Source organism: Narcine bancroftii, chromosome 6 (genome assembly GCF_036971445.1).
Source record: "Narcine bancroftii isolate sNarBan1 chromosome 6, sNarBan1.hap1, whole genome shotgun sequence".
Lineage (NCBI taxonomy): Eukaryota > Metazoa > Chordata > Chondrichthyes > Torpediniformes > Narcinidae > Narcine > Narcine bancroftii.
In genome coordinates, this window is record NC_091474.1 from 238,847,415 (window position 1) to 238,875,191 (window position 27,777).

Below are 27,777 nucleotides of genomic sequence, written 5' to 3' on the forward strand. Positions count from 1 at the left end.
TCAAAGCTTCCCCTTACTTAAGTTAAATTAAGCCTCACAAATAGCAATAATAACCAGATTATATTTTAATCATATTGGCTAAGGATTAAATATACTGGTATGTGCCATTTTAAGTCCACAATTAGGTCTGTAAAATTGGGCATTATGCGATGTGAACGTTGTGCGAACACCATAATTATCTACTTAGCAAAGCTATATGTGATACTGTGGAGTACCTGTAAACTTTTTTATTTCTAAGTAGAGATCAGTGTGGGGACCAACACAGGGCTGTGAGGAGAGAGCAAGGCAATGGGATCAGTGTGGAACCGACACAGGTCTGTGGACAGAGAGCCGGGCAATGGGCTCAGTACGGAGACTGAAACAGGGCTGTGGGGAGAGAGCAGAGGAGTGGGTTCAGAATGGAGACTGATTATGGGACTGTGGAGAGGGAGCAGGGCAGTGGGATCAGTATGGTGACGAACATGGGACTGTAGGGAGAGAGTGGGGCAGTGGGATCAGTGTGGGGACCAACACAGGGCTGTGTGGAGAGTGTGGGGCAGGTGGGATCAGTGTGGGGACTGACACAAGGATGTGGGGAGAGCGTGGGACAGTGGGTTCAGTGTGGGGACTGACACGGGACTGTGGAGAGAGAGCAAGGCAGTGGGATCAGTATGGGGACCGACATGGGTTTGTGGGAAGAGAGCAGGGCAGTGGGATCAGTGTGGGGACTGACACAGAGACGTGGAGAGAGCTTTGGAGCAGTGAGACCAGTGTGGGGACTGATACTGGGCTGTGGGGACAGATCAGGGCTGCGGGGAGAGTGTGGAGTAGTCATATCAGTTTGGGATCACTTTTTCTAAATTGCTTGGACTTGGTCGCGGTTACTGAATAATCATGGGACCACGGACGTATATGTGGTCGGACATAGCCTGAATGGATGTTAAGCGGCGCATGCCTGTATATAAGTACCCTGCTTCTTCATGCACACCTAAATATAATATTGGTTTAAAGCCTCAACTTCTTTATTTGTGGAACTCCTTCAGTGACGCATTGAACTGTCAGTCTTGATGCTTTCAAGTCACTTTTGTGGCACTCCTAACCCACAAACAAGAGGGGTTCCACTGAAGAGTCCAGGCCCAAAATGTCGGTAATATATCTTTACCTCCTTTGGACACTACAAGACCAGCTGAGTTCGTCCAGCATTTCTGGTGCTTTTACTCCGATCACAACATCCGCAGTTCCTGCCTGACTTTTGTTCTGCACCTATCACTTAAACATGAGGAAACAATAGGGAAATAAAAAGATAGACTAATAATAAATGCATTTCTTCATTATTCATTCATTGGAAATGGGCCATAAATGTTCAGTATTTATTATTCCTCCACCACCTGACACCCCCACCACAGCTGATTGCCCTTGGAGGGCAGGCCAAGTAATTTGAGAAAGGGCAGTAGAATTGATTCCCAAAGATGGCGTTGTTAAATCGATCATCGACTTCACCTTGGTGTACAACATGATCATACTTCAGATTCTCACTGTCCTCACTGGGACTCAACACCCCTCTCTGCAACTGGATCCTGGACATCTTAACTGAAAGACCAAGTCTGTCCGGGTTGGCCGCAAATCCTCAAGGTCCATCAAGCAGAGCTTGGCGCATTTCAGGGCTGTGTGCTCATCCCACTTCAGTTCAAGCTGCTGACCCGCAACTGCACAATTCCAACAGAATTATTAGCATTGTAGATGATATCGGAATAGTCGGCCTCATCATCCTCAAGGATGAGTCGCGTTACAGAGAGGAGGTTGAAATGCTCATAAAAAGGTGAGAGGACAACAACTGAGTCTCAATGTGGACAAGATGAAGAGGATGATTATGGACTTATGGAGGATGAAGGTCGACTATTCTCCATTACACATCAATGGCTCCATCATGGAGAAAGTGGAGAGCACAAACTTCCTTGGTAGGTATGTAAAGTACAACCTATCATAGACCTACAACATCTCCTAATTAGTCAGGAAGGCACATCAGTGCCCTCGATTCCTAAGGAAGCTGAGGAGGGATTACAGCCTATTGCAGGAGCATAATTGAGAGTGGCCTGTCTGGCTGCATCTTTGGGCGGTACGGTAGCTACAAAAACATCAATACTGAGGATCATTAAAACAGCCAAGAAGATCACGGAGTCTCCTTTTTCTCTAGAGACAACATTTACTGGGACCATTGTCTAAATAGTGCTCAAGGAATTATAGAAGACCTTTTCCATCCAGCACACAGTATCTTTAACCCTCCACATATAGGAGAACATATTGTGTTTTATGTGTGTGCACCATGGGCCGGAGGGACGCTGATTTGTCGGGTTATTTTTATGTACAATTGGTTGATAATAAACTTGAACATATCAACATCCATCATCATTTCTGATAATAATCTCAATTTTTTAAAGAACACTGATTGAATAGAAAGTTTCAAACCTGCTGTGGTGAAGTTCACATGGGAACCAGAGTTGTGGGCATGAGTCAAATCCCAAAAGAGCAACTGGAGAATCTAAATTCAAGTAATTATCGAAACCTGGAATTTTGGAGAAAGCTCAGTGATGAAACATTTTGATTGTTCTGTTAAAAATGGTTTCCCATTGTGTTGCAGGGAAGGAAATCTATCCTCAGCTAGTCTAGCCTACATATGACTTAAGACTCATTTTAGAAATTCAGGTACCCAGGAAGGTGGAAGGGTCCAGAAAGTGACAAGCACAGCTAAGCTTATTATGACTGGCTTTCTGGCCACTGAAGGCATCTTACATGAGGCACTATCTCAGATAGGCAGCCAATATCATAAAGGATCTCCTTCACTCTGGCCGCGCTCTCTTCTCGCTGCTACCTTCAGGTAGAAGGTATGGAACCCAAATGTCCGCCACTTCTGGGTTCAAGAAAAGTAATTTTCCCCCTACATCTTGCGGGCTCTTGAACCTTCCTGTGTTATCCCAACCATATCACTTCTCCAGGACCACCAAATATCTGTCTGCAGTATGAATATTTATCTGTCCTTTTATATTTGTTATCTTTTCTATTGTGTGCTATTTTATTTTATACTTATTTTTTGTCAGTATATTTTATGTACCTGTATAGATGGAGCAAGCAAGACATTTGGCACATCTGTACATTGTAACTACATGTATTGTTACGAGTATTGTTAGATATTCACCAAGACAAATGGTTACTTAAACTAAATTTGCTTTTAATTATCTTTAAACATGAAAATAGAATCAAATTTTAACTTATCACTATTGACTTACTTAACCCCCTTCTAATTCGAAGAACATGTGTATGTAAAGTGGGTGTAAGTTCAAAAAGGTTCTTTGGTTCACAGTCCAATCTCACTTCTCATTCCTCCAAATTCACTGGTTGCAGGCAATTCTTATAGTTGCACAGAATTTAACATTTATGAAGTTCACTAGGCTTTGGTGCTTGAAAGGTAAATGGTTACCACTCAGGAACGTTCTAGTTGGTTTTCAGAGAGAGATTTGTTGTTCCAGGACATTTACAACTGATTCCTTTTTAATCAGCCACTTCAGTGTTTTGCCAAAGAAATTTTCCCCCTCAGGGTTCTCCAGTTGATAACCTCTTTCTTTCAGGTCACCACAGAGTTCCTTTTTGTTTCCCTTATTCCAAATGAAACATTAGACAGCCAGTCCTCTCCTCTTGCATGAACCACAAGGCTTTGACCAGGCTGAACAAAGAACCCATCTCCCAAATGGGGATTTTCACAAGCTTGCCAGCTTGTCCTGTTCCAGTCCCACTGTTGTTTCTGGCTGTAACACTGCTTGCAAAACCACATGACCCTCTTAGAACAGCTCCATACAATCTGCAGCTCCAACAAGATCTTTCATCTGTTGCCTTTTTGTAAACCACAATCCATTAGTGAAGTCTCTTGGGCAATCTCCCAAGCTCTTGCAAAGACTGTTGGCCCCGACATATCGAGCATGGGGCACAACTCCAGTATTTTAAAGAAGATCTGTTTTAAAGTGTTTGTATGTAACCTACTCTAACAAACCTTTCCCAATTTATTTCCCAAAAACATCTCTATATACTCTGTCACAGTATGATTATAACCTGTCATTCATTCAAACATTCATTCTCTTAATTGCCTCCTCAGTTTAAGTGACAGACAAAAAAATGTTTGCATTACCGGCCAGGTACATATTTCTTTAAAAATGTGCCTTCAGACCTGCTTCTGGCGCATAAAAAATATGCTGCTGATGCCCAACTGGATTAAATTGTTACTGTAATTTTACTGAAAGTGTTACAAGAAAATGTTCTCTCTCTGGATCAACCTCCATGTGGTTGAAACAGTACTGATCAGACTGAAGTAAAACCTGCACAGTTCCAGAAGGGACTCCAATTGCTCCATTTTAATACCATTAATGCAATGTTGTATACCTACTTTTGAAGTTTTCATTAGCGTCACAAATTTGATTTGTGTCTGTTCACCATGGACCGCGGCACGGATAGCGTAGTGGTCAGCATGGCGCTATTACAGCACTAGCGACCAAGGTTCGTATCCAGCACGGACTGTAAGGAGTAAGCCACGCAAGTCTGCAGATGCCATGATTGGAGTAAGAAACTCAATGCTGGAGAAGCTCAGCACATCAAACATACTTCTATAGCAAAGATAAAGATGCAGAACTAACATGGCAGGCGCGTGCAAAGTCTAGGCAGTCGTTTGCCTGTAAGGAGTTAGTTCTTTCTCCCCATGTCTGCGCGGTGTTCACCAAGTGCTTCAATTTCCTCCCAGCCTCCAAAACGTACAATTGCAGGTTAATTTGGATGTAATCGGGCAGCACGGGTTTAAATGGCCAGAATCGGCTTCCACCATGCTGAAAATAACATTTAAAAATAAAAATGACCCGATGATGCACCTCTTAGAGGACCATACCTGGAGGTAAACCTGCAAAGGGCCTTCCAAGTGCTCCTGGCATGGAGTGACCAGGAAGGTCTCTAGAAAGAACCATGCAATTAAAGTGCTAATGTGAACGCAATGATGCAGGCAAATGGCTAAGCTTGGCTGAAGGAAAAGTGGGCAGTGTTCTCCTTGTTCGTCCTCCCTTGTGGTGAAAATTCTTAGCAGGAGGCCTGGCATGAACATGGGGCTTATTGTGGCTTTTATTTCTATTGGTAAAGCAATCAATACACAATAGTGAAGTTGCATTTAGTATCGCCAATGTCATGGACCTCAATGAGAACAAGGTACAGTCTTAATATCAGCTATTTAAATAGCCTGATTTTGTACTCATTAAAAGCTTACAGTGCCCTGTGAGGATGAGGATGTAGCGGAGGAGGCCTATGAATGGAACGTACGCTGAGCTGGCAGCTGATGTACAGCAACATGGTAGAAAGGCAAGGGTCCGACTGGTTGAAGTTGGCTGCAGAGGATTTGTAGCTATTTCAAGGCTACTCCGGGAGTTGGGAGTGCCAGGAAAGATACACCGACAAGCAGTTAAAGATCTCTCCAGAGTTGCTGAAAAAGGTAATCAGAGGCTCTGGATGAGGAGCCACCTGGGCCCCCAAGTGAGTGAATAGCATCTAGGGGGATGAGCCCAGGTCGTTGGGATTCACTGCTGAACCCTCCAGAGATGTCGTGGGTCTCTCAGCGAAACACTGAGGAAGGAGGATGCCCACTTGATAACCCAGAAGATCCAGCCACTCACTTGGCTGCCTTGCAGAGTCTAGAGAGCAAGTCTCAGGAGTACATTAACATCTTGTCTTACATAACATAACTGGTGTTGTCTGAAGACCGCTGATTTTCTGACCAGCGAGACTGAGAATAATGCTGGAGGTGAACATAGAATTTCCAACAGTCCATCACAGGACCAGGTCACTCAACCCACCATGTCTGTGCCAAATATGATGCCCACCTAACTAATTTCACCTGTCCTCAAATGACCTATTCCTTGCCTGTTCATATATCGGTCTAAATGCCTCTCATGCTGTGCTCTCTTATTTATTTTGACCACCTTCCCTTGTAACACATTCCAGGCACCTACTATGTGTAAAATATGCCTGGCACATCTTTAAACTTATCCCTTCACTTATTAAACCTGTGTCCAAATTTGCACCTTGGGAAAAAGACTATCTAAATGCCTCATATAATGTATCCAGCAAAAATAATCTAAGTTTTCCCAACTTCTCCTTATAACTAATGCAGCATTTTTGTGTATCTCTTCCTCACCCTCTCCAAAGCCCCAATTTCCTTCCTATTGTATTGTGATCAGATCTGTGCACAATACTCTAAACGTGTCCTAATTAAAGTTCCATGCAACTGAAAATGTGTCCTGCCACCTTTTATAGTCATCGCCCCAAATGTGCTTCACTTTTTTTGACCATCATGCCCACTTCTTTTGCTATATTCAGGGACTGATCCACTTAGACCCCAAGATCTCCTCAGGTCTCTGCCATTTACTATGTACTTTCCACTTGAATTTGACCTCACAGAATGCATCACCTCACACTTGTTGAGATTAAACTCCATCTGCTGCTTTGCCCAAATTTCCAACTGTTCTATATCCTGCTGTATTGTTTGACAACCTTCCCACTCTCCACAACTCTACTTCTCTTTTCATCTGCAAATTTACTGATCACACCTCCTACATTCTCATCCATCTCATTTGTATATATGACAAATAACAGAGGTCTCAGTGCTAACCCCTGCAGAACACCACTGGTCACAGTCAGAAGTCTTAGTCCTCTCCTTTATAACTCTGTCTTCTACGACCAAACTAATTTTGTCTTCAATTTGTCAACTCATCATAGATCCCGAGACTTAATCTTCTAGACCAGCCTACCTCAAGGGAGCTTGTCAAATGCCTCCCTGCGGTCCGTGTAGACAACATCCACTGCCCAACCTCAGCAATCATCTTTACCACCTCCTCAAACAAATGCAATGGTATTTTAAAAAAAAAGAATCTCCCCTCCATTCAACTGTGCTAACTGTTTTGAATGAGTCTACTCTTCCACAGATGCGATTAAGCCTTGTCCCAAGAATCTTCTGCATTAATTACTCTACCACTAATTTTTGGCTCGCAGGCCTATAATTTCCTTGATTATTTTGTTGCCCTCTGGGGAGATAATCAGTAGGCCAGGCAGTAATGGAGTGAGAGAGAGAGAGAGAGAGAGAGAGAGAGAGAGAAATTATTAATGTTTCAGGTTTAAGACCTTTTTGCTTAAGTTCAAAGTTCAAATTTACTGTCAGAGTACATACTTGACTTCACATACAACCCTGAGATTCTTTTTCCTGCGAGCCAGGCAGAATTTCTGATGACCAGAAACTGTAAACTGTACTCACAAAGAGAGAAATGTATACAAAAGAAAGAAATGTAAACAAAAGAAAGACATATAAAGAAACTGTGCAAATACTGAAAATAAATATTCAGTAATAAATAATGAGCCAAGTCAGAGTCCTTAAATGAGTCCCTGTTGTTCAGGAGTCTGGTGATGGAGGGGTAGCAGCTACTCCTGAGCCTGGAGGTACAGGTCTTGTGGCACGTTATATGTCCTTCCTGATGGGAGCAGCGAGAACAGAGCATGCCCTGAATATCTATCATTCATAATTCCTTTAATTTTTCCACCCTTCGTATATCTTTCACTATCAAGTCACAGAGTCAAACAGTCACATCGCACGGAAACAGCTCACCTGCCCTAACTTGTCTATGCGTCCGATGGGCAGCCTTTCATATTAACTCTGTCCCTGCATTTGGTCCATTGCCTTTCTCTGCCTAAGCGATTGAAGAGACACTTCTTAAATGCACTACAGCTTTAGAAAAATTAGGTGTGAATTTTAAATCAGCAGGGGACGATCCTTCAATTTAAAAAAAAGGGTTAATAGTTTTGTGATTTCTGGAAAGAAATCAAGGTAAGGCGTATCTTATCCTTTTTCTTCCAAAGAGCAGGATAGGTGCTTCTCAGAACTTCAGAGCTTAGTTCAGTGTTCCCATTATTGTTCCTACTGATAGATTTTATAAGCATGGATAGTGTTTTATTCACTGTTTGGCCGGAGCTTAAGTTTGGCCTGAGCAGCTTACAATGGCCACTGAACCCTCCACCTCCATGAAATTCAGAAAGCTAAAAATATCTGCAATCATTGGGCTTTGGGACGCTGATTGGTGGAACTCAGAGATAGCTCAACAAATAAGATTCGCCTTGTCCTCACTTACCTCCTCATCGAACATATCATCCTCTGAAATTTCCATCACCTACAACATGATTCCACCGCCAGTCACACTTCCCCTCTCTTCCCCCTTTCGCCTTCCATTGGGACCGCTCCCTCCATGATGCTCTGGTCCACTCTTCCCTTCTCACTAATTGCCCTCTTGGCTTCTTCCCCTGTGACCGCCGGAAGTGCTACACTTGTGCCCACACTACCTACCTTAACTCCCTCACCCCAAACAGTGCTTCCAAGTGAAGCAACACTTCACTTGTGAATCTTGCTGGAGTCATCTACTATATCCTGCAATCCCTTTGTGGCGTTCTCTACATCGGAGACACTGGATGCAGACTGGGAGATCGCTTCGCTGACCACCTTTGCTCTGTTCGCATTAATGACAGATCTCCCGGTGCCCAACTATTTCAATTCAGCAGCCCACTTCCGTGCCGATATGCCTGTCCATGGCATCATGCACTGCCAAACTAGCCGGATGGCATTAACATTGACTTCCCCTGTTTCTGCTAGATGACTCCCCATTCTCTCTCTCTCTTCTCCATTCCCCTGTCTCCTTTCCCCCAGCTCTCTGCCCCTTCCCTCTCTTTTCACAGTACTATTCTCCCTCATTTTTTCTCTCGTACCCTCCTTCCCTTTTCCTTTTACCTCTTGCCTGCAGTGCTCCTCCCCCTGCCCCTCCACCCTGCCATTTTATTCAGTCGTCTGCCTACATTTTGTTCAAACCTTGATGGAGGGCTCGAAGCCGCAACGTTGATTATGTATCTTTACCTTTGCTATATAAAGTGTGCTGTTTGATCTGCTGGGTTTCTCCAGCGTTGTGTTTTTACTCATTGGTAGATGGCAGTTTCTACATCCGAGACTGGAAATTAATTCATTATATTTACGGTGTAATTGTTTTCAAGTTGAGTGACATAATTTAATCTGGTAGTGCTTAATATTAAAAACCCAACCCATTGAATGAAAAAGTTCCTGCTAAAATAGATCCCATGTTGCTTAAATGCAACTTCCATTAGGGGGTTTGGTTGACCACAGCTCACATAGATTAATGATGTGTACCCGTTCCGGAGAGACTTGCAAACTGTAAGTTTTGAAAGATGAAGTTGCAATACTTTCAAACTGTATTACTCCAGCAAATTCATGAACAATTCGACTTGTGTCCAAAAGGAGAGAGGGCCTGCAATTCTCAAAAATTCAGATATGTCCTCTGGAAATGGAAAACAAGGCAGCGTATTATGTATAGAAAAGAATAAGGGACAAAGAGTGGAGACACAAGTGATTGCAAATACTAGACCCTGGAGCAGAACTGCTGGTGGAACGCAGTGGATCAGACAGCATCTGTGGAGAGAGAGAGAGAGAGAGAGAGAGAGAGAGAATCAGACATAACACAGTGTGGGTCAATACCCTTCATCAGGGCATAGAGTGAATGGCACTTCTTCCACCAGTCGAGCAGAAATCTGAGAACATACTTCTCTCAATCACTGTGTTTCCAATCTTGAAAGAGATGAATAGATTTGCCATCAGCGGTGGGGTCATACATGGGAGCAGGAGTTTTGTGAGAAGCGTCCATATCATTATCTTTGGATTTTTCACTGCGACCCTCCAGGACAGGATGACTTGTATAAGCTGTTTACCATTTTGTTAATGTTTCAAATGAATTCAGTGCCATTTGGATTGTGAGTCTGAACTAAATCACCGAGATCAGATTTCAGTAAAACTATCTGCATTTAGTTTACTTTAAATCATGGATAACATGGTGTAATACTCTTAAATACATCTGAATCCCAAATAAATGTGTAAACATATTTATGAAATTGTTATTCATGACTTGAGGTTTTCATTTTTAAAACAAATGTTCCAGTGTTCTGTGCAGGCCAATCTTTGTATTAAATTTAGAAATTAATAACATATAATAGAGCCACTGTAGCCAAGGCTAGTTTAAATATTATGGAAAATTGTGGTAAAGGGCAGATATATACTTGAGATTGTCTGCCTCATGCATTCAAAGACATAGTTTGTTCCGTGTGATGGAAATGTAAGCTGCCAACATCTGAAAGAGAAACAATAGGTGATGTGGCTTTTGATCAGAACAGTTTTGACCTTGTTTTCATTTGGACAGTGGACCTGCTGTCTGAACGCAGTAAGGAGGTGCAGTCTGTTCTGTGATTACGCAGTATACCTCAACTAACATTCTCCCTTTACCCCATACTCTTCTATTCCCTTTGTGTCTGTTGATCTGTTACGTGTAACAGAAAGTTGCATAGAATGTACATTACAGAAAACTCTACTTGAGTCCATTCACAGACCAGGCATTAAGGGAGAGGATTCACTACACCAGCCACCCTCAACCATTTCTTCATTTATTTCTTTAACCTCTTTTTGGTTGTGACCCCCTTAGGATTCTGCTCAAAGTTTATCGGCCCCCTTCCCTGTGAAGCAGTCCAGTTTAGTTGGTTTCTTCCATGCTCCTCTCCAAGTAACTACATTAAAAAAAACCATTAAAATATTTATGTTACGTGAGGTGAAAAGAAAACAAGGATTTTACTTTAATGTGGTGGGGCCCCTGTTGAGAATGGCTGCTCTAGATTTCACTCTGTCAGTGAAAGCAGATCTCATCTCAGTCTTAAATGGCTAATCCTTTGTTCCGACACCCTGGCCCAGTGGTCTCACAACCAGGAGAAACAGCCCACACCATTTACCACATAGATGTTAACTATTTTCTAAAGTTGCTTCAAAATGACCAACTAACCTTTTATTAGATAAGAATAATGATAATATTTATTGTCATATACATAGTACAATGTACATATGCACCAAATTTCTTACTTGCTGCATCCATAATAGGTGTTTGTAAAGAAAAATTATAATAATGAGCAACTGAATAAAGAGACAATAAATACATAATGTAAAAACATATATTCACAATATAGTAAAAGTAACTTGGAGTGAGTGGTGTAGACTGTAATGTCCGTTCATTGCTAATCAACTCACTACTTGGTGCTAAGGCATAGGGATTTTAAATAGGTCTGTAGGAGTTTTCCTGGTTTTTGTTTGGAACAAAGGCTCACGTGTAGAATAAATAAAAAAAATTAATGAAGATAATGGACTCATTAAGTAAATTGTGCTGTGAAATTCTCATGATAAATGGCTCAGCTGTTTAACAAAGACATCGAACAATTTATTTTGGCAGACAATATATGCAAAATAAACACTGCACAATGTGCTTGTGTCTTTCTGGTGATCATATGATTTATGAATGACTATTCATGGTAATATTTTAAGATTGAATTGTTTGATTTTATTCTAAGTACTTTGTACACCTGGAGTTTTCCTTTGAGCATGTATTTTCCATGATTATTCTTCCACATTGATTGCCAACATGGAATGAAAAAGTCCCACTTTTCTTCCTACCAGTTGCATAAAAATCTGTTTCATCATAAATGACCCATCAATACAGCAGCCGTCAATGTTCACAGAATTGCTGTGCAGCATTGATGTAGGAAAGATGAGGTTCAAACTGCTTAAAATCTGATGGATTTTTTTTTGCCAATAGGTTGGAAGAGCTGGTCAGTAATTTTTTGGAGGACACTGACACTGAAGCTTCACTGGAAACTGGACCTGACATGCGAAAGATTCAGTACTGCTTCCAGTTTCTAAAGGTTAGAGTTTAAAGGCTTTAAATTCCATCTTTTTCTCCAGAACACAAGGTTGGCTAAGCTGGTCTTTTCTCTTTGGACTCGCGAATGATGAGAGGTGACTTAAGGTTATGAGGGGCTTAGATGGAGTGGACCGCCAGCACCTTTTTATCAGGGAAACAGTAGCAAATGCCAGACGACGTCAGTTAAAGGTGAGTGGAGGAAAATTGAGAGGAAATGTCAGAGGTGTTTTTTTACTCAGAGTGTATATGCCTAGAACGCATTGCTGGGGCTGGAGGTGGAGGGTGGTACAATAGAGGACATTCAAAAGACTCTTAGAGAGATACATGTATGCAAGAAAAATAGAAGATTCTGGGTTTGAGGGAATGAAAAATTAGATTTCTGGGGAATAGGTTTATATAGGTCAGCACAACATTGTGGGCTGAATGGCCTGCACTGTGCTATAATGTTCTACATTCTAAATGCCACTGACACAGAAAAGAATATTGTATTGGAACTCAGTAGCAAGTTACTCGGTGTAAATCATTTTTCATGCAACAATGATAATTGAACTGGAAATAGCGCAGAGGAGATCCATCTGTGAGGAGAGAAGGCAGATGCAGGAGTTGCTTGGCTTGGGAAGGAGGAAGCTGACAGGAACATCATAGCATTGTACAAAATTCTGAGGGGACTAGTTAAGGGAAGCAGCAGGGAATAATTTCTCCACAGTGATGATGTCTAAATCTAGAGGGTATAGGATTAGGGTAAGAAATAAAAGATTCAGAAAGAAATTGAGGAAGAACCCAGAAGGTGATTGGAATCCAGAACATACTGCCTGAGTGGATAGCGGAGACAGATACTATAATGGATTTGTGTTAATATTAATCCTTAGTTTAATGTTAAACCTATATTTTATCTAGATATGATTTAATAAGTTATTTTTGGGTGGTTACAGAGGCCCCCAAATGACACATTAACATTTTAAACACACATGATTCTTTGAGATGGAAGACAGAAGCTAGTTTGCAGAGACAGAATGGCTGCTTCTGCAGTTAGAGTCAAGAAATGAAATCATTTATGATGGTTCTTGAGATATTGGAAAGAATAGGCATGATCTCAGAGCACCTGTGTAAAGGTACAGCCATTTTGTGTCCATGTGGGCAGACAGCCAGGAACCAGAAGAGAACCATCCAACAAAAGTTTTTGATTCTGTGAGTAAGTGGACTTTAATGTTTTTTTTAGAACATCTGTGTGAAAGGACATTATAAAATTCAAAGACAGAAATGATGTCACATACCATGTGGTGTGAGAGATTTTCCAGAAATACATTATTGAAATACGAGACAAAAAGGTAATTTTATGGAAACTCACCGTCCTGCATACCACAGGACTGAAAGCAGCAATAGTTCCTGCAGAGAGAGAAAAAACTTTCTAGGTGCTACTCCTAATAAACGGGGACCACAGTAGATTTCAAAAGACAAGCCCACTTCTGACTGTCTCTATAAGATAAAGAGGGCAGTTTCATCCTTTGGAAAACAAATTCCAATGTCTTCGTTCAAGAGAGGATCATTTGACCTCCTGGAAAGACAGGACTTGTATGATCCTATTTACAAGAGATACTACATAAGTAGCTTTTAAATAATTAAGTCCACTTCTCATTTGTGGCCAGTAAATGGTCACTCCTAATTGAAGAATCTCTCTGAAGAACAACTCATTGAAAGAATTGTTAGTTTAAAGTAGCCTGAAGATGTGATGTTTAAAGCTGCCTTAATCTTCATCGCCAACATCGAAGTACTTGAGCTGGCAGAGTCCGCAAGCATCGAATCCACGCTGCTGAAGACCCAACTGTGCTGGGTGGGTCACGTCTCCAGAATGGAGGACCATCGCCTTCCCAAGATCGAGTTATATGACGAGCTCTTCACTGGCCACCGAGACAGAAGTGCACCAAAGAAGAGGTACAAGGACTGTTTAAAGAAATCTCTTGGTGCCTGCCACATTGACCACTGCCAGTGGGCTGATCTCGCCTCCAACCGTGCATCTTGGCACCTCACAGTTCGGCGGGCAGCAACCTCCTTTGAAGAAGACCGCAGAGCCCACCTCACTGACAAAAGACAAAGGAGGAAAAATCCAACACCCAAACCCAACCAACCAATTTTCCCTTGCAACCGCTGCAACCGTGTCTGCCTGTCCCGCATCGGACTTGTCAGTCACCAACGAGCCTGCAGCAAACGTGGACATACCCCTCCATAAATCTTCATCCGCGAAGCCAAGCCAAAGAAGAAGAATAATTATTTGTGAACTGAAAATTTAAGACCTTCAAGCAAGACCAAAATGATGCTGGTTTTAAAAATGGACTTTTCAGAATTTAGGGATTTTAACACATACACATATTTACATTTGTACTTTAAGTTTAAGTTAGAGATATGTAAGAAATGTCATGTTATTATCACTTAATAAAAACTATTATTTTGAATTTACATTGTCTGGTGAATTTTCCATTGTTGTTCCTTTGTTAGTGATAACAACGTCTCTCTAATCCCTAAAAAAAAAATTAAGAGGGTTGTTAGTTCGTAACAATACTCTCACAATATTGACTTGAATTGTTTATTGTCACAAATACTGAGATAGATTGAAGAAAACTTTGTTTAGTGTGCTACCCTGGCAAGCTAACCACAAGAGCTGGTGCAAAACAAGAGCAAAAGTGCAGAGAATAGCTATTCAGATGAAAAAAAGTTCAGTTAAAACAACGCAAGGGCAGCATTGTGTTTCTAATGAGAGATCTGTTCAGGAGCCTGATAACGGCAGGAAAGAAATTGTCCTCGAATCTGTTGGTGTATATTGAAAATATTTTCAAACTTAGTTCTCCTGTGTGACGGGAGGAGGGAGAAAAGATTGGGATTGGGATGGATTGGTTCTTTTAATTTTTTTTGCTACTTTCCTGCAGCAGCTCAAATGGAAGATTTTTATTTTTTTAAATATTCAGACATACTGCACTGTAACAGGCGAATCCGGTCCTCCAAGTCCATGCCACCCAATTATCCGACACCTCGGTATATATTTCAAAGCAACTGGACCACCCCCCCCCCCCCCGGAGAAAACACACGCAGACACGCGGAGAAAGTACAAACTCCTTACAAACACTGTGGGATTTGAGCCCAGGACTGGTCATAATTGCTGGTGCTGTAAAGGTGTTGCGCTAACCATTACGCCCAACCATACTGCCCAAGATGCAGTTGATGTAGGGAAGATCAAGGAGTATTCAGACACACACATGAATCACCAGCACGTGCCTATTACAGTCCCAGTGACCCGGGTTCCAATCCGCCGCTCTCTGTAGGGAGTTTGTACATTCTCCTCACGACTACGTGGGCTTCCTCCAGGGTGTGCCTGTTTCCTCCCACCTTCCAAAAACGTATGGGGATTGTAGGCTAATTGGGGTATTTGGACAGCACAGGCTCATGTTACTGTGGTGTATGTCAAAAATAAAGTTAAATTAAAAATAAAAAGTCTTAGTGGGTTGAATGCTCTGGCACGCTATATAGGAGGCCTTACACATGTAATGGGCATTCCACACAGGTGGAGGAACACAGCTAGGCTGAGTTTGTTGAGAGTGGGATTGCTATTTGATTGGTTCTCTGTGAGCCACGGATGCATGGGTGAAATTTTGGGATGTAGTGTCCATGGAAAGGCATGGATTTCATCGAGCTCTCCTCGTGCCTCTACACTGTTGTTCATGGAGCTCTCTCACCATTGCTCCTGAGGTCTTGATTGAATTATTTTGCACATTAAAGCACGTATATGTTATAACATGAAATGGAATTTCTTGGCCAGCCACTTTGATATAAGTCTGTAAAATAGGAAAGTATTTTAATCATTTTCAAAGAAAATGTGACAGATGAATCTTTAAAAAAAAAAGTGTTTTCAGAATATTTACCCATTTAACTTTGTTCTGCCAGACTTCAGTGAAAGAGCTGAAATACTCTAAACCCAGCTTGCAAATTGAAAATGAAGGCTCGCCCCTGGATTCCAACAGAGATGTTGTCAATGGTACAGAGATGAAATTAAGAGAATTATTGCACCAACGAGATAATGAAATCAGTATCCTTTTTGAGTTTGGATTTATGTTCTCGGTTTTTGGGACTGGAGGGCTTGAGTTATAAGGAGAAACTGGATATGCTGGGGCTTTTTACCTTGGAGCCTAGGAAGCTGAGGATGAGGGGGTGCCCTCCAGAGGTGTATAAAACATAAGGGACATAGCTAAGGGAAATCGTCACAGTCTTTTCCCCCAGTGTATGAGAATCTGAAAGTAGACGGATAGATTTAAGATGAAAGGCAATTGATTAAAAAGGTATCTCTGGGGCAACTATTTCACATTTGATGGGAATATGGAATAAGCTGCCAATTGAAACTGACGAGGCGGGTACAATTGCGACTTTTAGACATGCACTTGGATAGAAAATGTTTTTGGAGCACAGACTAACCACAGGCAAATTGGACTACCTCTGATAGTCATCCTGGTCGCATGAATGAGTTGGGCTGAAAGGCCTTTTTTCATGTTGTAAAACTCCATCACCCTAAATATAGGCGGCCAGCTTACATGTTGGAGATGACTTCTTGGACTCTCAGTGATTCTGAGGGGGGGGGGGAGTCTCTTTTGGTTCTCTTTCTCTGACTGAGAAGCGTAATTTCTACTGATGGTGAATCTCTGTTTGCCTTAAGGCAGACTATAGGCAATTTTGTGTCATATTGCACCTGTTGTATTACATGATAATAAAAAAATCGTGAAGCTTGCAGCATCACTCCTCTACTGATTTTGTTAAATCTGCACAACAGTACTTTATCCTCTACTCCAGAACTTCGGTTCTGTTCAGATTTCAGTTATTGTCAGTGTACATACAAAACTGAGATTCTTTATTTTCCTGCGGGTGAGGTAGAATTACCATTTTTCGGTAGTACAAAAAAAAACTGTAAAGAAATAAAGAACTGTAAATAGATAACAAATGTAAACAAACTGCAATACAGAGAGAATAAATAAACTAATAAAGGGCACAAAATGAATCCCTGATTAAATTTGTAGTTGAGGAGTCTCAGGGCAGAGGGGTAACAGCTGTTCCTGAACCTGGCGGTGTGAATCTTGTGGCACCCGTACCCCTTTCAACGAGAACAGAGGGTGCGCTGGGTGGTGTGGATCCTTGATGATTGCCGCTGCTCTCCGACAGCAGCTTTCCCCATAGATGTTCTCAATAGTGGGGAGGGTTTTGCCTGTGATGTCCTGGCTTGTGTCCACTACCTTTGGGAGAGCTTTATGCTCAGGGGTATTGGTGTCCCCGTACCAGACTGTGATGCAGCCGGTCAGCACACTTTCAACCACCCCTCTGTAGAAATTTGCCAGGGTTTCCGGTGATGACTTCTGTTCACTTCAAGCGATGAATTTATACAACCATGACTTGGTTTTCTGCCATTAGCCTTCTGTCATTTAATATGTTCTGCTTTAAGATCCTTGCAAATATTTTCCACAGAAATCTCTCATTTCATCTGCACCTCGGCAGCTTGCAGTTCTAATTATGCATAATTGAGTTGTCCTCCTCGATCCTAAACCGGACATGTTGCTCATTATCAGATCAGCATGTTTTCATCTTTGCAATAGCTTCCTTATTTCTTCCTTATTTCTTCCTCATATCTTCCTTATTTCACTCCTACCCTCACTTGGTTTCACTGACCTTTCTCACTGAGCTCATCATTTGTCCTCTCACTCTCCCATTGCCTGAACTTCTTCTTTTAGGTGTTGTCACACACTGTCCTATAACTATGGAGCCACCAAACTTTCCATAATGTATCGAACTCCAACTGCATGTGTGTCTGAAGAGCTTTGTTTCAATCTTAACCCTGTGGGCGAGCATGAATGTTTTAATCTACACCTTGATTCTTTTCAGTGAAGAAGGTTTTGTTTATTTTAGTATCGTGCTCCCCTTTTCCAATCAGCTTTCTCCAATTTCCTGAAAATATATCCTATGACCATGCCTTAAGTGAGCTCTGTTTGTCTTTTTCAGGTCTACAGTAAAATAGGAACAGGAGTCGACCATTTGTCTCTCTCAAACCGCTTCTATCGTTCAGAACATAGAACGGTACAGCACAACTGTTCAGTCCCGTTGGCTGACAATGTGTACGCCTTATGATAATGCCATTCCAAACAAATCCCATCTGTCTATACCTGTCCCTCCATTCCCTGACTACTCATGTACCTGCCAAAATGTCTCTTGAAAGATGCTATTGTTTTTCCTTCCACCACCTCACTCCCAGCGCATTTCAGCCATCTACCACTCTTTGTAACTCCCTCACAAATCTCCTTCTCGCACCCCTTAAAGCTAAGCTTTTGACGATTTGACATTTCCACCCTGGGACAAAGGCTCCGACAATCTACCCTTTCTTTTCCTCTCATAATTTTATGAGGGTCATCCCTCCTTCTCCTGCACTCCAGAGTAAACAAACCAAGTTCATCCAATCCCTCCTAATAATATTAGTCTTCTTCAATCCAGGCATCATCATGGTGAACGTCTTCTGCATTTCTCCGAAGCATCGAGTCCACGCTGCTGAAGATCCAGCTGCGCTGGATGGGTCACGTCTCCAGAATGGAGGACCATCGCCTTCCCAAGATCGTGTTCTATGGCGAGCTCTCCACTGGCCACCGTGACAGAGGTGCACCAAAGAAGAGGTACAAGGACTGCCTAAAGAAATCTCTTGGTGCCTGCCACATTAACCACCGCCAGTGGGCTGATATCGCCTCAAACCGTGCATCTTGGCGCCTCACAGTTCGGCGGGCAGCAACCTCCTTTGAAGAAGACCGCAGAGCCCACCTCACTGACAAAAGGCAAAGGAGGAAAAACCCAACACCCAACCCCAACCAACCAATTTTTCCCTGCAGCCGCTGCAACCGTGTCTGCCTGTCCCGCATCTGACTTGTCAGCCACAAACGAGCCTGCAGCTGACGTGGACTTTTACCCCCTCCTTAAATCTTCGTCCGCAAAGCCAAGCCAAAGAAGAAACATATATTTCTTGTAAGGCAGTGACCAGAATTTCGGACAATATTCCACACGTGGCTTAACCAAAGTTTTACTCAGCACAAATAGGTCTCAAAGAGTTATTAAGGTCCCTTTCCATCCACCTTACTCCATCTTTGACCAGCTACCATCAAAAAGGAGGTCCAGGAACATCAAACGCAAGGCTGTCGGACTGGCTACCCACAGCTGTGGGATTGATGAACAATATCCTGCAACTGAGTAAATAATAAAAATAAAACCATAAAATGTACATATGAATAAATAAATAAACAGATATATTTTGGCAGCTCGCCCACCCAACAGGCGAACTGGCTCACAGGGTCGCGGGCTAGTCTGCAGCAGATCTGACTGAGAGATATCCGGGTGTGGGACAAAAGCCAAGAGCCCAGCCTGATGACATAACTTCCACCCCACAGGTCACAGCGGCTGCTGGGAGAAGGTTCTTATGCGCACGGTTTGCGAATCAGCAAAGCAGTTGGTTCACCTCACTTTGGACTCTATGTGGTTTTTCACTTGCTGCGTGGGTAGCGCGACTACATTGGTGACCTCGACGATCCAAACGGTATTTGGACCCAGCGGTGACCAACCCAAGCACGCAGAAGGCAGTTTCTCTGAAAATGCTGACTTTCTGGACCTCGCAGCTGCAGGTCTGGTTTGAACAGACTGGAACCCCATTGCAGGACAAATCATCTTAGATACCACAAAGTACTACTATGGGGTCAGTTCACTCAACCAGGAAACAGCAGGTCAGCACAGTTGCTCCACATGGTCGTCTTAGGTGACCGCGCGCCATCGACCTTAATGAATGAGATGCTGGCCCTAGCAAACGTCAGTAAGTCATGCTTACTGTTCAAACAAGTCTTTCTCGAGCAGATGTCAGAAGGTATCCGCCTCCTCATCACTGACGATGATTTCTGTGACCCACGCCAAGTAGCAGGCCATGCACATATCCTGTGGCCTACCAAGCAGCAGGGTGGGGTCTCCATCAACCAAGTTGCTGCGTCACATCCTAAGACCCAGGCCTTGCCCATGCCACCAACAAAGCCAGTGACGTCCACAGCAGGGAGTGATCCCAGTTAAGTCTGTTGGTGGGCTTCAGGACCCCTCCGTTGCTGTTTTTTTCCAGGGAACGACTGGGCTGGCTGTCGTTAATGGCTACGGCGGCTGGCCACTGTGATACCCTCCTTTATTTATGGGACCGACACTGCAGGTGAATGTTCCTCATACACACTGGGGTAGAGGTTAGCATCTTGCACTCCTCGAGCCACGACACTTGCGCTGGGAAGTCAGGACCAGTGCTCACCGGTACCAACAACAGTAGTATTCGCACATATGGCACACGAACCATCCCATTACAGTTCGGTTGCAGCCGTTTCACCTGGTTGTTTGCATTGGCAGCACATCATTTCCTCCTAGTGGACCTCAAAGGAAGGTGCCTAGTGAATGCCAAGATCTTCTCACTCGGCGAAGCCAAGTTACCGGCCCAACACCTGGACTCTGTGACTTTGTCACGCAACAAATTCGCCGAAGTACTAGTGGTGTTCCCGCCGCAGTTCTCCACAGATGCCCCTAAGCATGGGCATTCAGGTTCCTGCCTAACAAACTCCACATGGCCAAGGAGGAGCAGCAAAATGGAGGAGATGGGGATCGCCTGGCACTCAGATAGCCTGTGGGCCTCTCCAGTGCACTCCAAGTTGGCTGGAGGGTGGAGGCCACGTGGTGACTACAAAAGGTCAACGACACCACCATGGCCGACCGCTGCCCAGTGCCCCACATTTAGGACATTACAGCCAATTTGCATGGGGCACGCATCTTCTCGAAGGTTGACCTGGGTATCATCATATTTCTGTCCACCCTAGCGATGTCCCCAAGGTGGCCCTCATCTCCTCGTTTGGCCTATTCAAGTTCCTGTGGATGCCTTTCGGACTCAAGAACTTGACACAGAGGTTTCAGCATCTCATGGGCTCAGTGGGGCATGGATTGGATTTTGTCTTCATTTACTTAGATGATATCCTTATCGCCAGCCACTCGCACACCTGCACCAACTTCTGCCACCTCCTGAATATATACAGCCTGGCCATCAACCCTGCGAAGTGCCAGTTTGGGCTGTTAGCAATTGACCAGCATAGAGCGGTTCCCTTGCCGGCGAAAGTTGAGGCCATATGCCATTTTGTCAGGCCCAGAACAGTCAGGGGCCCACTGGAGTTTGTGGGCATAATCAACTTTTTACCACCGATTACTACTGTCAGCGGCACGAATCATGTGATCTCTGTTCGGCCTGATGTCCGGCAAGGGCAAGGAAATCACCTGGGACACGGAGTCAGCAGCGGTTTTCGAGCAGGCCAAGGTTGCCCTTGCAGACACCACTCGCTTGGTACACCTGCGGGTGAACTTGCCCACAGCCCTCACGGTTAATGCTTCCGATTCAGCAGTTGGCGGCGTGCTTGAACAACTAATTGAGGGTCAGTGAAAACCACTCACGTTCTTCAGCCAGCACCTGCAAACACTGGAGCTGAAATATAGTGCTTGACAGGGAGCTGCTCACCCTCTACCTCTCCATCCAGCATTTTTGGTATTTCTTGGAGGGGCAGGAGTTCCCAGTCTTCATGGACCTCACCTTCGCATTTGCCAGTGTTGGATCCATAGTCAGTATGGCAGCAACGTCACCTGTCATACTTACACATGGTATACTACCACCGTCAAGCACATCTCCAGAAAAAAATGTGACCGACGTGCTGTCTCGCACCTCTACCCACTCGGGGAATTCCCTGTCCCCAGGGTTGGACTAAGCGGTGTTCACCGTGGCACATGAAGAAATGCCAGCCTACCACACTGCACTCTTGGCCCTGCAACTTGAAGACATCCCCATCAGCCCAATAGGCAGTAACCTCTGTGGGTCCATTGGCCAACCCCAGCCCATTGTTCCAGTCGCTTGAAGGCATCACATTTTTGATGCACTACATGATTTGGCCCACCATCCATTCGAGCAACCATCCGACTAGTGGCAGATAGATTTGCTTGGCAACACTTACGCAAGCAGGTCGGATACTGGGCCAGAACATGCATACACTGCCAGACCTCCAAAGTCCAAAGGCACATGAAGGCTCCCCTTTCAACCCATCCTGCCGAAGCCAGGAGGTTTGAGCATGTGCATGTGGACATCGTTGGTCCACTGCCAGTCTCCCAGGGGGCAAGGTACCTGTTCACCATGGTCGATGGGTTCACCGGGTGGCCAAAAGCTGTACCGCTCGCCAACACGTCCATGGAGTCCTGTGCCAGAGCCCTCATTGCAAGCTGGGTTGCACGTTTCGGCCTGCTTGCCCACATCACCTCAGACAGGGGAGGGGGGGGGTCATAGTTCACGTCCAGCCTATGGTCGGTGCTGTCATAGCTACATGCGACACAGCTGCACCACACCACGGCCTACTATCCACAGTCCAACAGTCTGGTAGAGCGTTTCCACCAGCACCGGGTCGGCCCTGATGGCGCGCATCCGAGCTGCTGTACTGCAAGATCCCTCTGTATATCAATGCTTCTGACAGTCCAATCTCTCTTTCTCTTGCATTTGATCTCCCAATGAGCAAGATGTCTACTTGTTAGGATTAAAAATAATTTAATATTTCTCTCCCACATTTCCAACTGATTTATATCCTGCTGCATCTTTTGACAGCTTTCCTCACGATCCACAGATCTGCCATTTTTGGTGTCACATAGTAATCAGTCCATCTACATTTCTGACTCTGTGTGTGTGTGTGTGTGTGTGTGTGTGTGTGTGTGTGTGTGTGTGTGTGTGTGTGTGTGTGTGTGTGTGTGTGTGTGTGTGTGTGTGTGTGTATGTGCGTGTGTGTGGGTGGATGGGTGGGTGTGTGCGTGCTTGTGTGTGTGTTGGCTGGCTGCATCAGGGGACACCAACACTCTCGAGCGTAAAGCCCTACAGCAGGTAGTGAATGCAGCCCAGGACATCACAGTCAAAAGAACATCTACAGGGAACATTGCCATCGGAGAGCAGCTGCAATCATCAAAAATCCACAACACCCAACACATGCTGTTCTTGCTGCTACCATCAGGAAAGAGGTATAGGTGCCAACAGACTCACACCACGAGGTTCAGGAACAGCTGCTCCCTCTCCTCCATCAAACTCAATCAGTGATTCATTTATGGACTCTTTCTTTTGTACTTTATTCATTTTTTTTCTCTGTGTTGCAGTCAATTTGTTTACATTTCTTTATTTAGTTACATGCTTGATGGGAATATTGTAGATCACTTTGAGATGCCCTCTCATTCTTCTGAACACTAGTGAATATAAGCATTTTGTTTCTTACAGCATCCCTTCAGTGAACCTTCACTGAAGTAATCTCATAGTAAAAACATCTTTCCTCTCATAATGAGACCCAAACTCCACACAATATTCCATGTATAGTGACACCAAGCCCCTGAACAATTGCAGCAAGGCATCCATATGCTGCTATACTCAATTTTTTTGTGATAAAGACCATTATAAAAAATTAACCAGGTTGCAATCTTCGTGCTGTCTTCAAAATACCATCCAATTATAATTATCATCATGTTACTGTTGCCTCTGTTACTATATTTGCTGATCTTAAAGACCACAGTTAACTATCTTCTGAATGTCTTTACAATGTCCATTGATTGTGAATGTTGCCTACATAGACTTTGGCCATTGGTCCCCCACGGGAAGCTTGTCAGGAAGGATCAGACATTGGGTATTCATGCTGAGGTAGTGAACTGGATTCAACGATGGCTGGACGGAAGAAGCCAGAGAGTAATGTGGATGATTGCTTCTCAGACCGGAGGCCTGTGAGTAGTGGTGGGCCACAGGGATGTGTTCTTGGACCATTGTTGTTTGTCATCGATATCAATGATCTGGATGATAATGAGGTAAATTAAATTAGCAAGTTTGCAGATGACATTAAGATTGGAGGGGTTGTGGACAGTGAAGAACCTTTTCAAAGCTTGCAGGGGGGATCCAAACCAGTTGGTAAAATGGACTTAAAAATGGCAGATGGAGTTTAATGCAGACAAGTGTGAGGTGTTGAATTTTGGAAGGACATACACGGTAAATGGTAGGGCACTGAGGAGTGCGGTAGAATAGACGGATCTGGGAAAACTGATACATAATTCCCTGAAAGTAGCATCACAGGTGGATAGGGTTTTAAAGAGAGCTTTTGGGATATTGGTCTTCATGAATCAAAGAATTGAGTACAGGAATGGGATGTTATATTAAAGTTGAATAAGACATTGGTGAGGCCAAATTTGGACACCTAACTATAAGAAAGATATCAATAAGATGGAAAGGGTGCTGGGAAGATTTACTGGATTTCAGGAATTGAGTTACAATGGAAGGTTAAACAGGAGCATAGAAGATTGAGGGGAGATTTAATCAGACTTAAATATAAGCATTGATGATCAAAACTGGTCTGACTTATTCCAGGACTGTATGACAAATACAATAAATGTAAGATATAGAATAATCCAATATAATTGTTTTGCACCAGCTATATCTCACAACAAAAAAAAATTAAATTCAGACACTTTGAATCAATGCTTTGGGTACAGTGAGGAGATAGGAACTTTTCTCCATTTATCTTGGTCATGTTCCAAGGTAAAAACCTTTTGCATAGATCTAGGGAAATTTTTAGATCAAATTACAGGAATCCAATTTCCATAGAACCCAGAATTATTCTTATTAGGGAGCATTGTCACTATAAGACCTAAAATGAGATCGTCCCAACATCAAGCAGTACTTGTTAAGATTGCGTTGGCAGTGGCCAGGAAATATATAGCAGTTACTTGGAATTCTGATTCCCATCTAGGTATAGCCTTTTGAAATGTAGAAATGCATAGTTGTATTCCCCTTGAAAAGATTACCTACAACCTAAGAAATTCTTACCAATGTGAAAATGTGAAATTTATGGGCTGGGCAACAGCCTCCTGACAATCCCTGTTTCTTTCCTTCTTTCTTTCTTTTCTCTTTTCCTTATCTCTGCATTTCTTTCTTTGGGGTCTATTTTCTTGACTTTATAGGGATTATAGCCATCATGTACCAACAATTATTATTTTTACTCTGTGTTCAGTTTTTACTTTATATATTGTTTCCATGTTTGGCATATAACATTTGAATAAAATATTTAAAAAAAATGATTGGAGATTTTGATGGATGTATTTAAAATTATGAAGGGGATTGGAACAGATTTCTGTTAATATTAATCTTTAAAGTTTAGTTGTAAAATATATATATCTTAGTAAAATTAGTTTGTGGGCTGGATTCTGAGTCACTCAGAAAGAGAGGCCATTTTCGGATTCGAAGCATCTGAACTATAAACCTCGAGAACAATGGATCTTGGCTTAAGCGCATTTGTGTATACACACAGAATTCTGCTGGCAGTTCTTCAAACAAATAGGACTTTTAATTCAACGATTAACAGGCTATCCAGTGTCATATTCACTTATATAAAGACAGATGCTTTTAGCATATAGATGTGAATTAATTTTGGAAGTACTTCAAAAGTCCATCTGACATGGTTCATGCTTTTGGAGAATTTAAACAGAAATGATGTCAAGTGTCATGCCATGAGAATTTTCAGAAGAAGATATTATTGGAGCCAAAGGCATTTTGAGCAGAAGGAAGTTGACTATTCTGTGGAAGATAGGATTAAAGATGCAGTAACCAGAATAGATACTGTTAAATGTTACTTCTGGTCAAAAGTGGCTTTTGAATGAGTAGACCACTTCTGACTGTCTCTTTAAGATAAAGAGGGCAGTTCAACCATGCCCTTTTCCATATGGACACTTCAGTTAACCCTTGTCTGGGTTTGTGAAATCATCGTGGAAGAAAATAACCACTTTGCTGTCTCTTTGAAAAGAGGGCAGATTTATTGTGTGTAATACTGATTCCAAAATCTCCATGCAAGAGAGAGAAAATAGTTTGTATGAAATAACAATGGTCGGAAAACAACTCTACAGAAGAAATGTGTGAGTTTTAAAGAGATCTGATGCCTCACAATTACTCCATAATTGATTTTGAACAGCAGCAAAGCTCTTCAGAATCAAGCTTCAACTGTAATGGTTTTGGTTTTAACACACACACATATTTACCTTTGCACCAAGTGGGGTTAAGTTTAGAGTTAAGTAAGAAGTTTTATGTTATTAATAATTAATAATAAAATTAATGGTTTTGAAATAAATTGTCTTGGTTTGCTGATTTAGTTCGTTACAGTGATAAACAGAGCAAATGTACACAGGCTTTTACCACTGAGGGTAGGTCAGACACAAACCAGAGGACTTGGGTTTAGGGTAAAAGGGGAAAAGTTTAAGGGGAACATGAGAGGAACTTCTTCACACAGAGAATGGTGGGAGTGTGAAACAAGCTTCCAGCTGAAGTGGTGAATGTAGGCTCAATTTTAACATTTAAGAAGAATTTTGGACAGATACATGGATGCGTAGAGGGTTCAGATCAGCGGGATGAAGAAAAAAATGGTTTGTCACAGACTAGAGGTGCCGAGGTGGCCTATTTCGGTGCTGTAATTGTTCTATGGCTCTATGATTCTAATATCGCATTAATAGTGGTCTTCCTATTCATAGTGTCTTACTTTTCAACAAATCATCAATTCATTTTATTTATATTCATATTCCCTTGTGCAGAACTTTATTAACTCTCTTCTGCCTATCTTCTGGATGTCATAAAATCAACATTCATTAAGAAATACTGTCTGTCATTTTAAATAATCCATTAAAAATTTAACTCGACTACTCAAGCATAACCTTCGCAAGTCCATATGAACTCTTTTCTCGCTCATAGATGTTCAAGTGCTCCATCACCACCACTGTTGATAGATTCCAGTAACTTTCCCACAAATTATGCTAGCTTTTTGGTTTCTCCCTGCCTTATCTCTGATGTGATGGAAATTACATCTGCATTATTTTTTCAATCCAAAATCTAAGGCCTTACAAAATGGTGATTAAAGCATCTGCGATTTCCTAGTCAGTCTTCCGTCAAGATTTTCAGTTTCTCTGGTTTCTTTGCCATTGTCAGTTTCTTGCTGAAATGTAATTATTTTCTTCACTTGACTTATTTTTAGGCTCTCTTGCATTAATGATATTTCATCCTTTTCCTCTACTGTATAAACATGTAAAAGGTAGTCATTTAAATTGTATTTCTTTCCAAAGCAATGGCTGTTGTCCTTGATTGAATGCTTCAGATATTCTCGTGAACATGTTAAAGAAGGAGAAAAAGAGGGCACAGGATGCCGTCAACCAACTAAACTCGGGCAATTATAAGAATCCACCACCCTCTACATCCCAGTTCTTAAAAGAAATTAGCACAAGCCATGGGTCAAAATCCTTCCCTGAAGTAAGGTCTGCCAGCAACTCAAGTTCCTCGAGTACTGAGTCAGCCTTCATTTGCAGGAGAAAAGGTAAGCACCTGGTGTTTCTGAAGCATTTGTTAATATTTTATTGTTGGCTCCATTTTGGCATTTATTCTTCCAATTTTCCAACATGGTTCATTAAATACTGTATATGTTTGTGACATCTCATTGGTGAGTGTCCATTTCTGAATGTGGCAACATAGGCTTTTGAGAGGGCTTCACTGACGAAATGCTGTTGGAATTTATTTCCTCAGTTGGGAAGTCTGGAAGCAGGGCAAACGTCTGTTCAAAATGCTGAGAGGATGGAAGAATTTCTTCTCAGAAAGTTTAAACCTTTGGAGAGCTGTGGAAATGGAATGATTGTATTTTGTAGTCTGGGATAAGGAGATTTTTGAACCATTTGGGAATGAAGGATTATGGGAATTGGACAGCTCGGTGAAGGCCACAGATCAGATCAACTGTAGTCTGATTGAATGGCAGGTTTGAAGATCTGTGTTGTCCACTCTTCCAAATTCTTA

The 27,777-nt window shown here is 42.7% G+C and overlaps 1 protein-coding gene across 6 annotated transcripts in view; it reads left to right on the forward strand.

The window, feature by feature from the left end:
- kif6 (kinesin family member 6) overlaps nucleotides 1-27,777 on the forward strand; it is a 645,381-nt gene that overhangs the window by 250,937 nt on the left and 366,667 nt on the right. For all 6 annotated transcript variants that reach the window (XM_069887755.1, XM_069887753.1, XM_069887754.1 and 3 more), the window contains 3 exons: nucleotides 11,733-11,838; nucleotides 15,771-15,912; nucleotides 27,092-27,307. In XM_069887755.1, coding sequence (XP_069743856.1) covers nucleotides 11,733-11,838; nucleotides 15,771-15,912; nucleotides 27,092-27,307 — 464 coding nt within the window. The remainder of the gene's footprint in view (nucleotides 1-11,732; nucleotides 11,839-15,770; nucleotides 15,913-27,091; nucleotides 27,308-27,777) is intronic.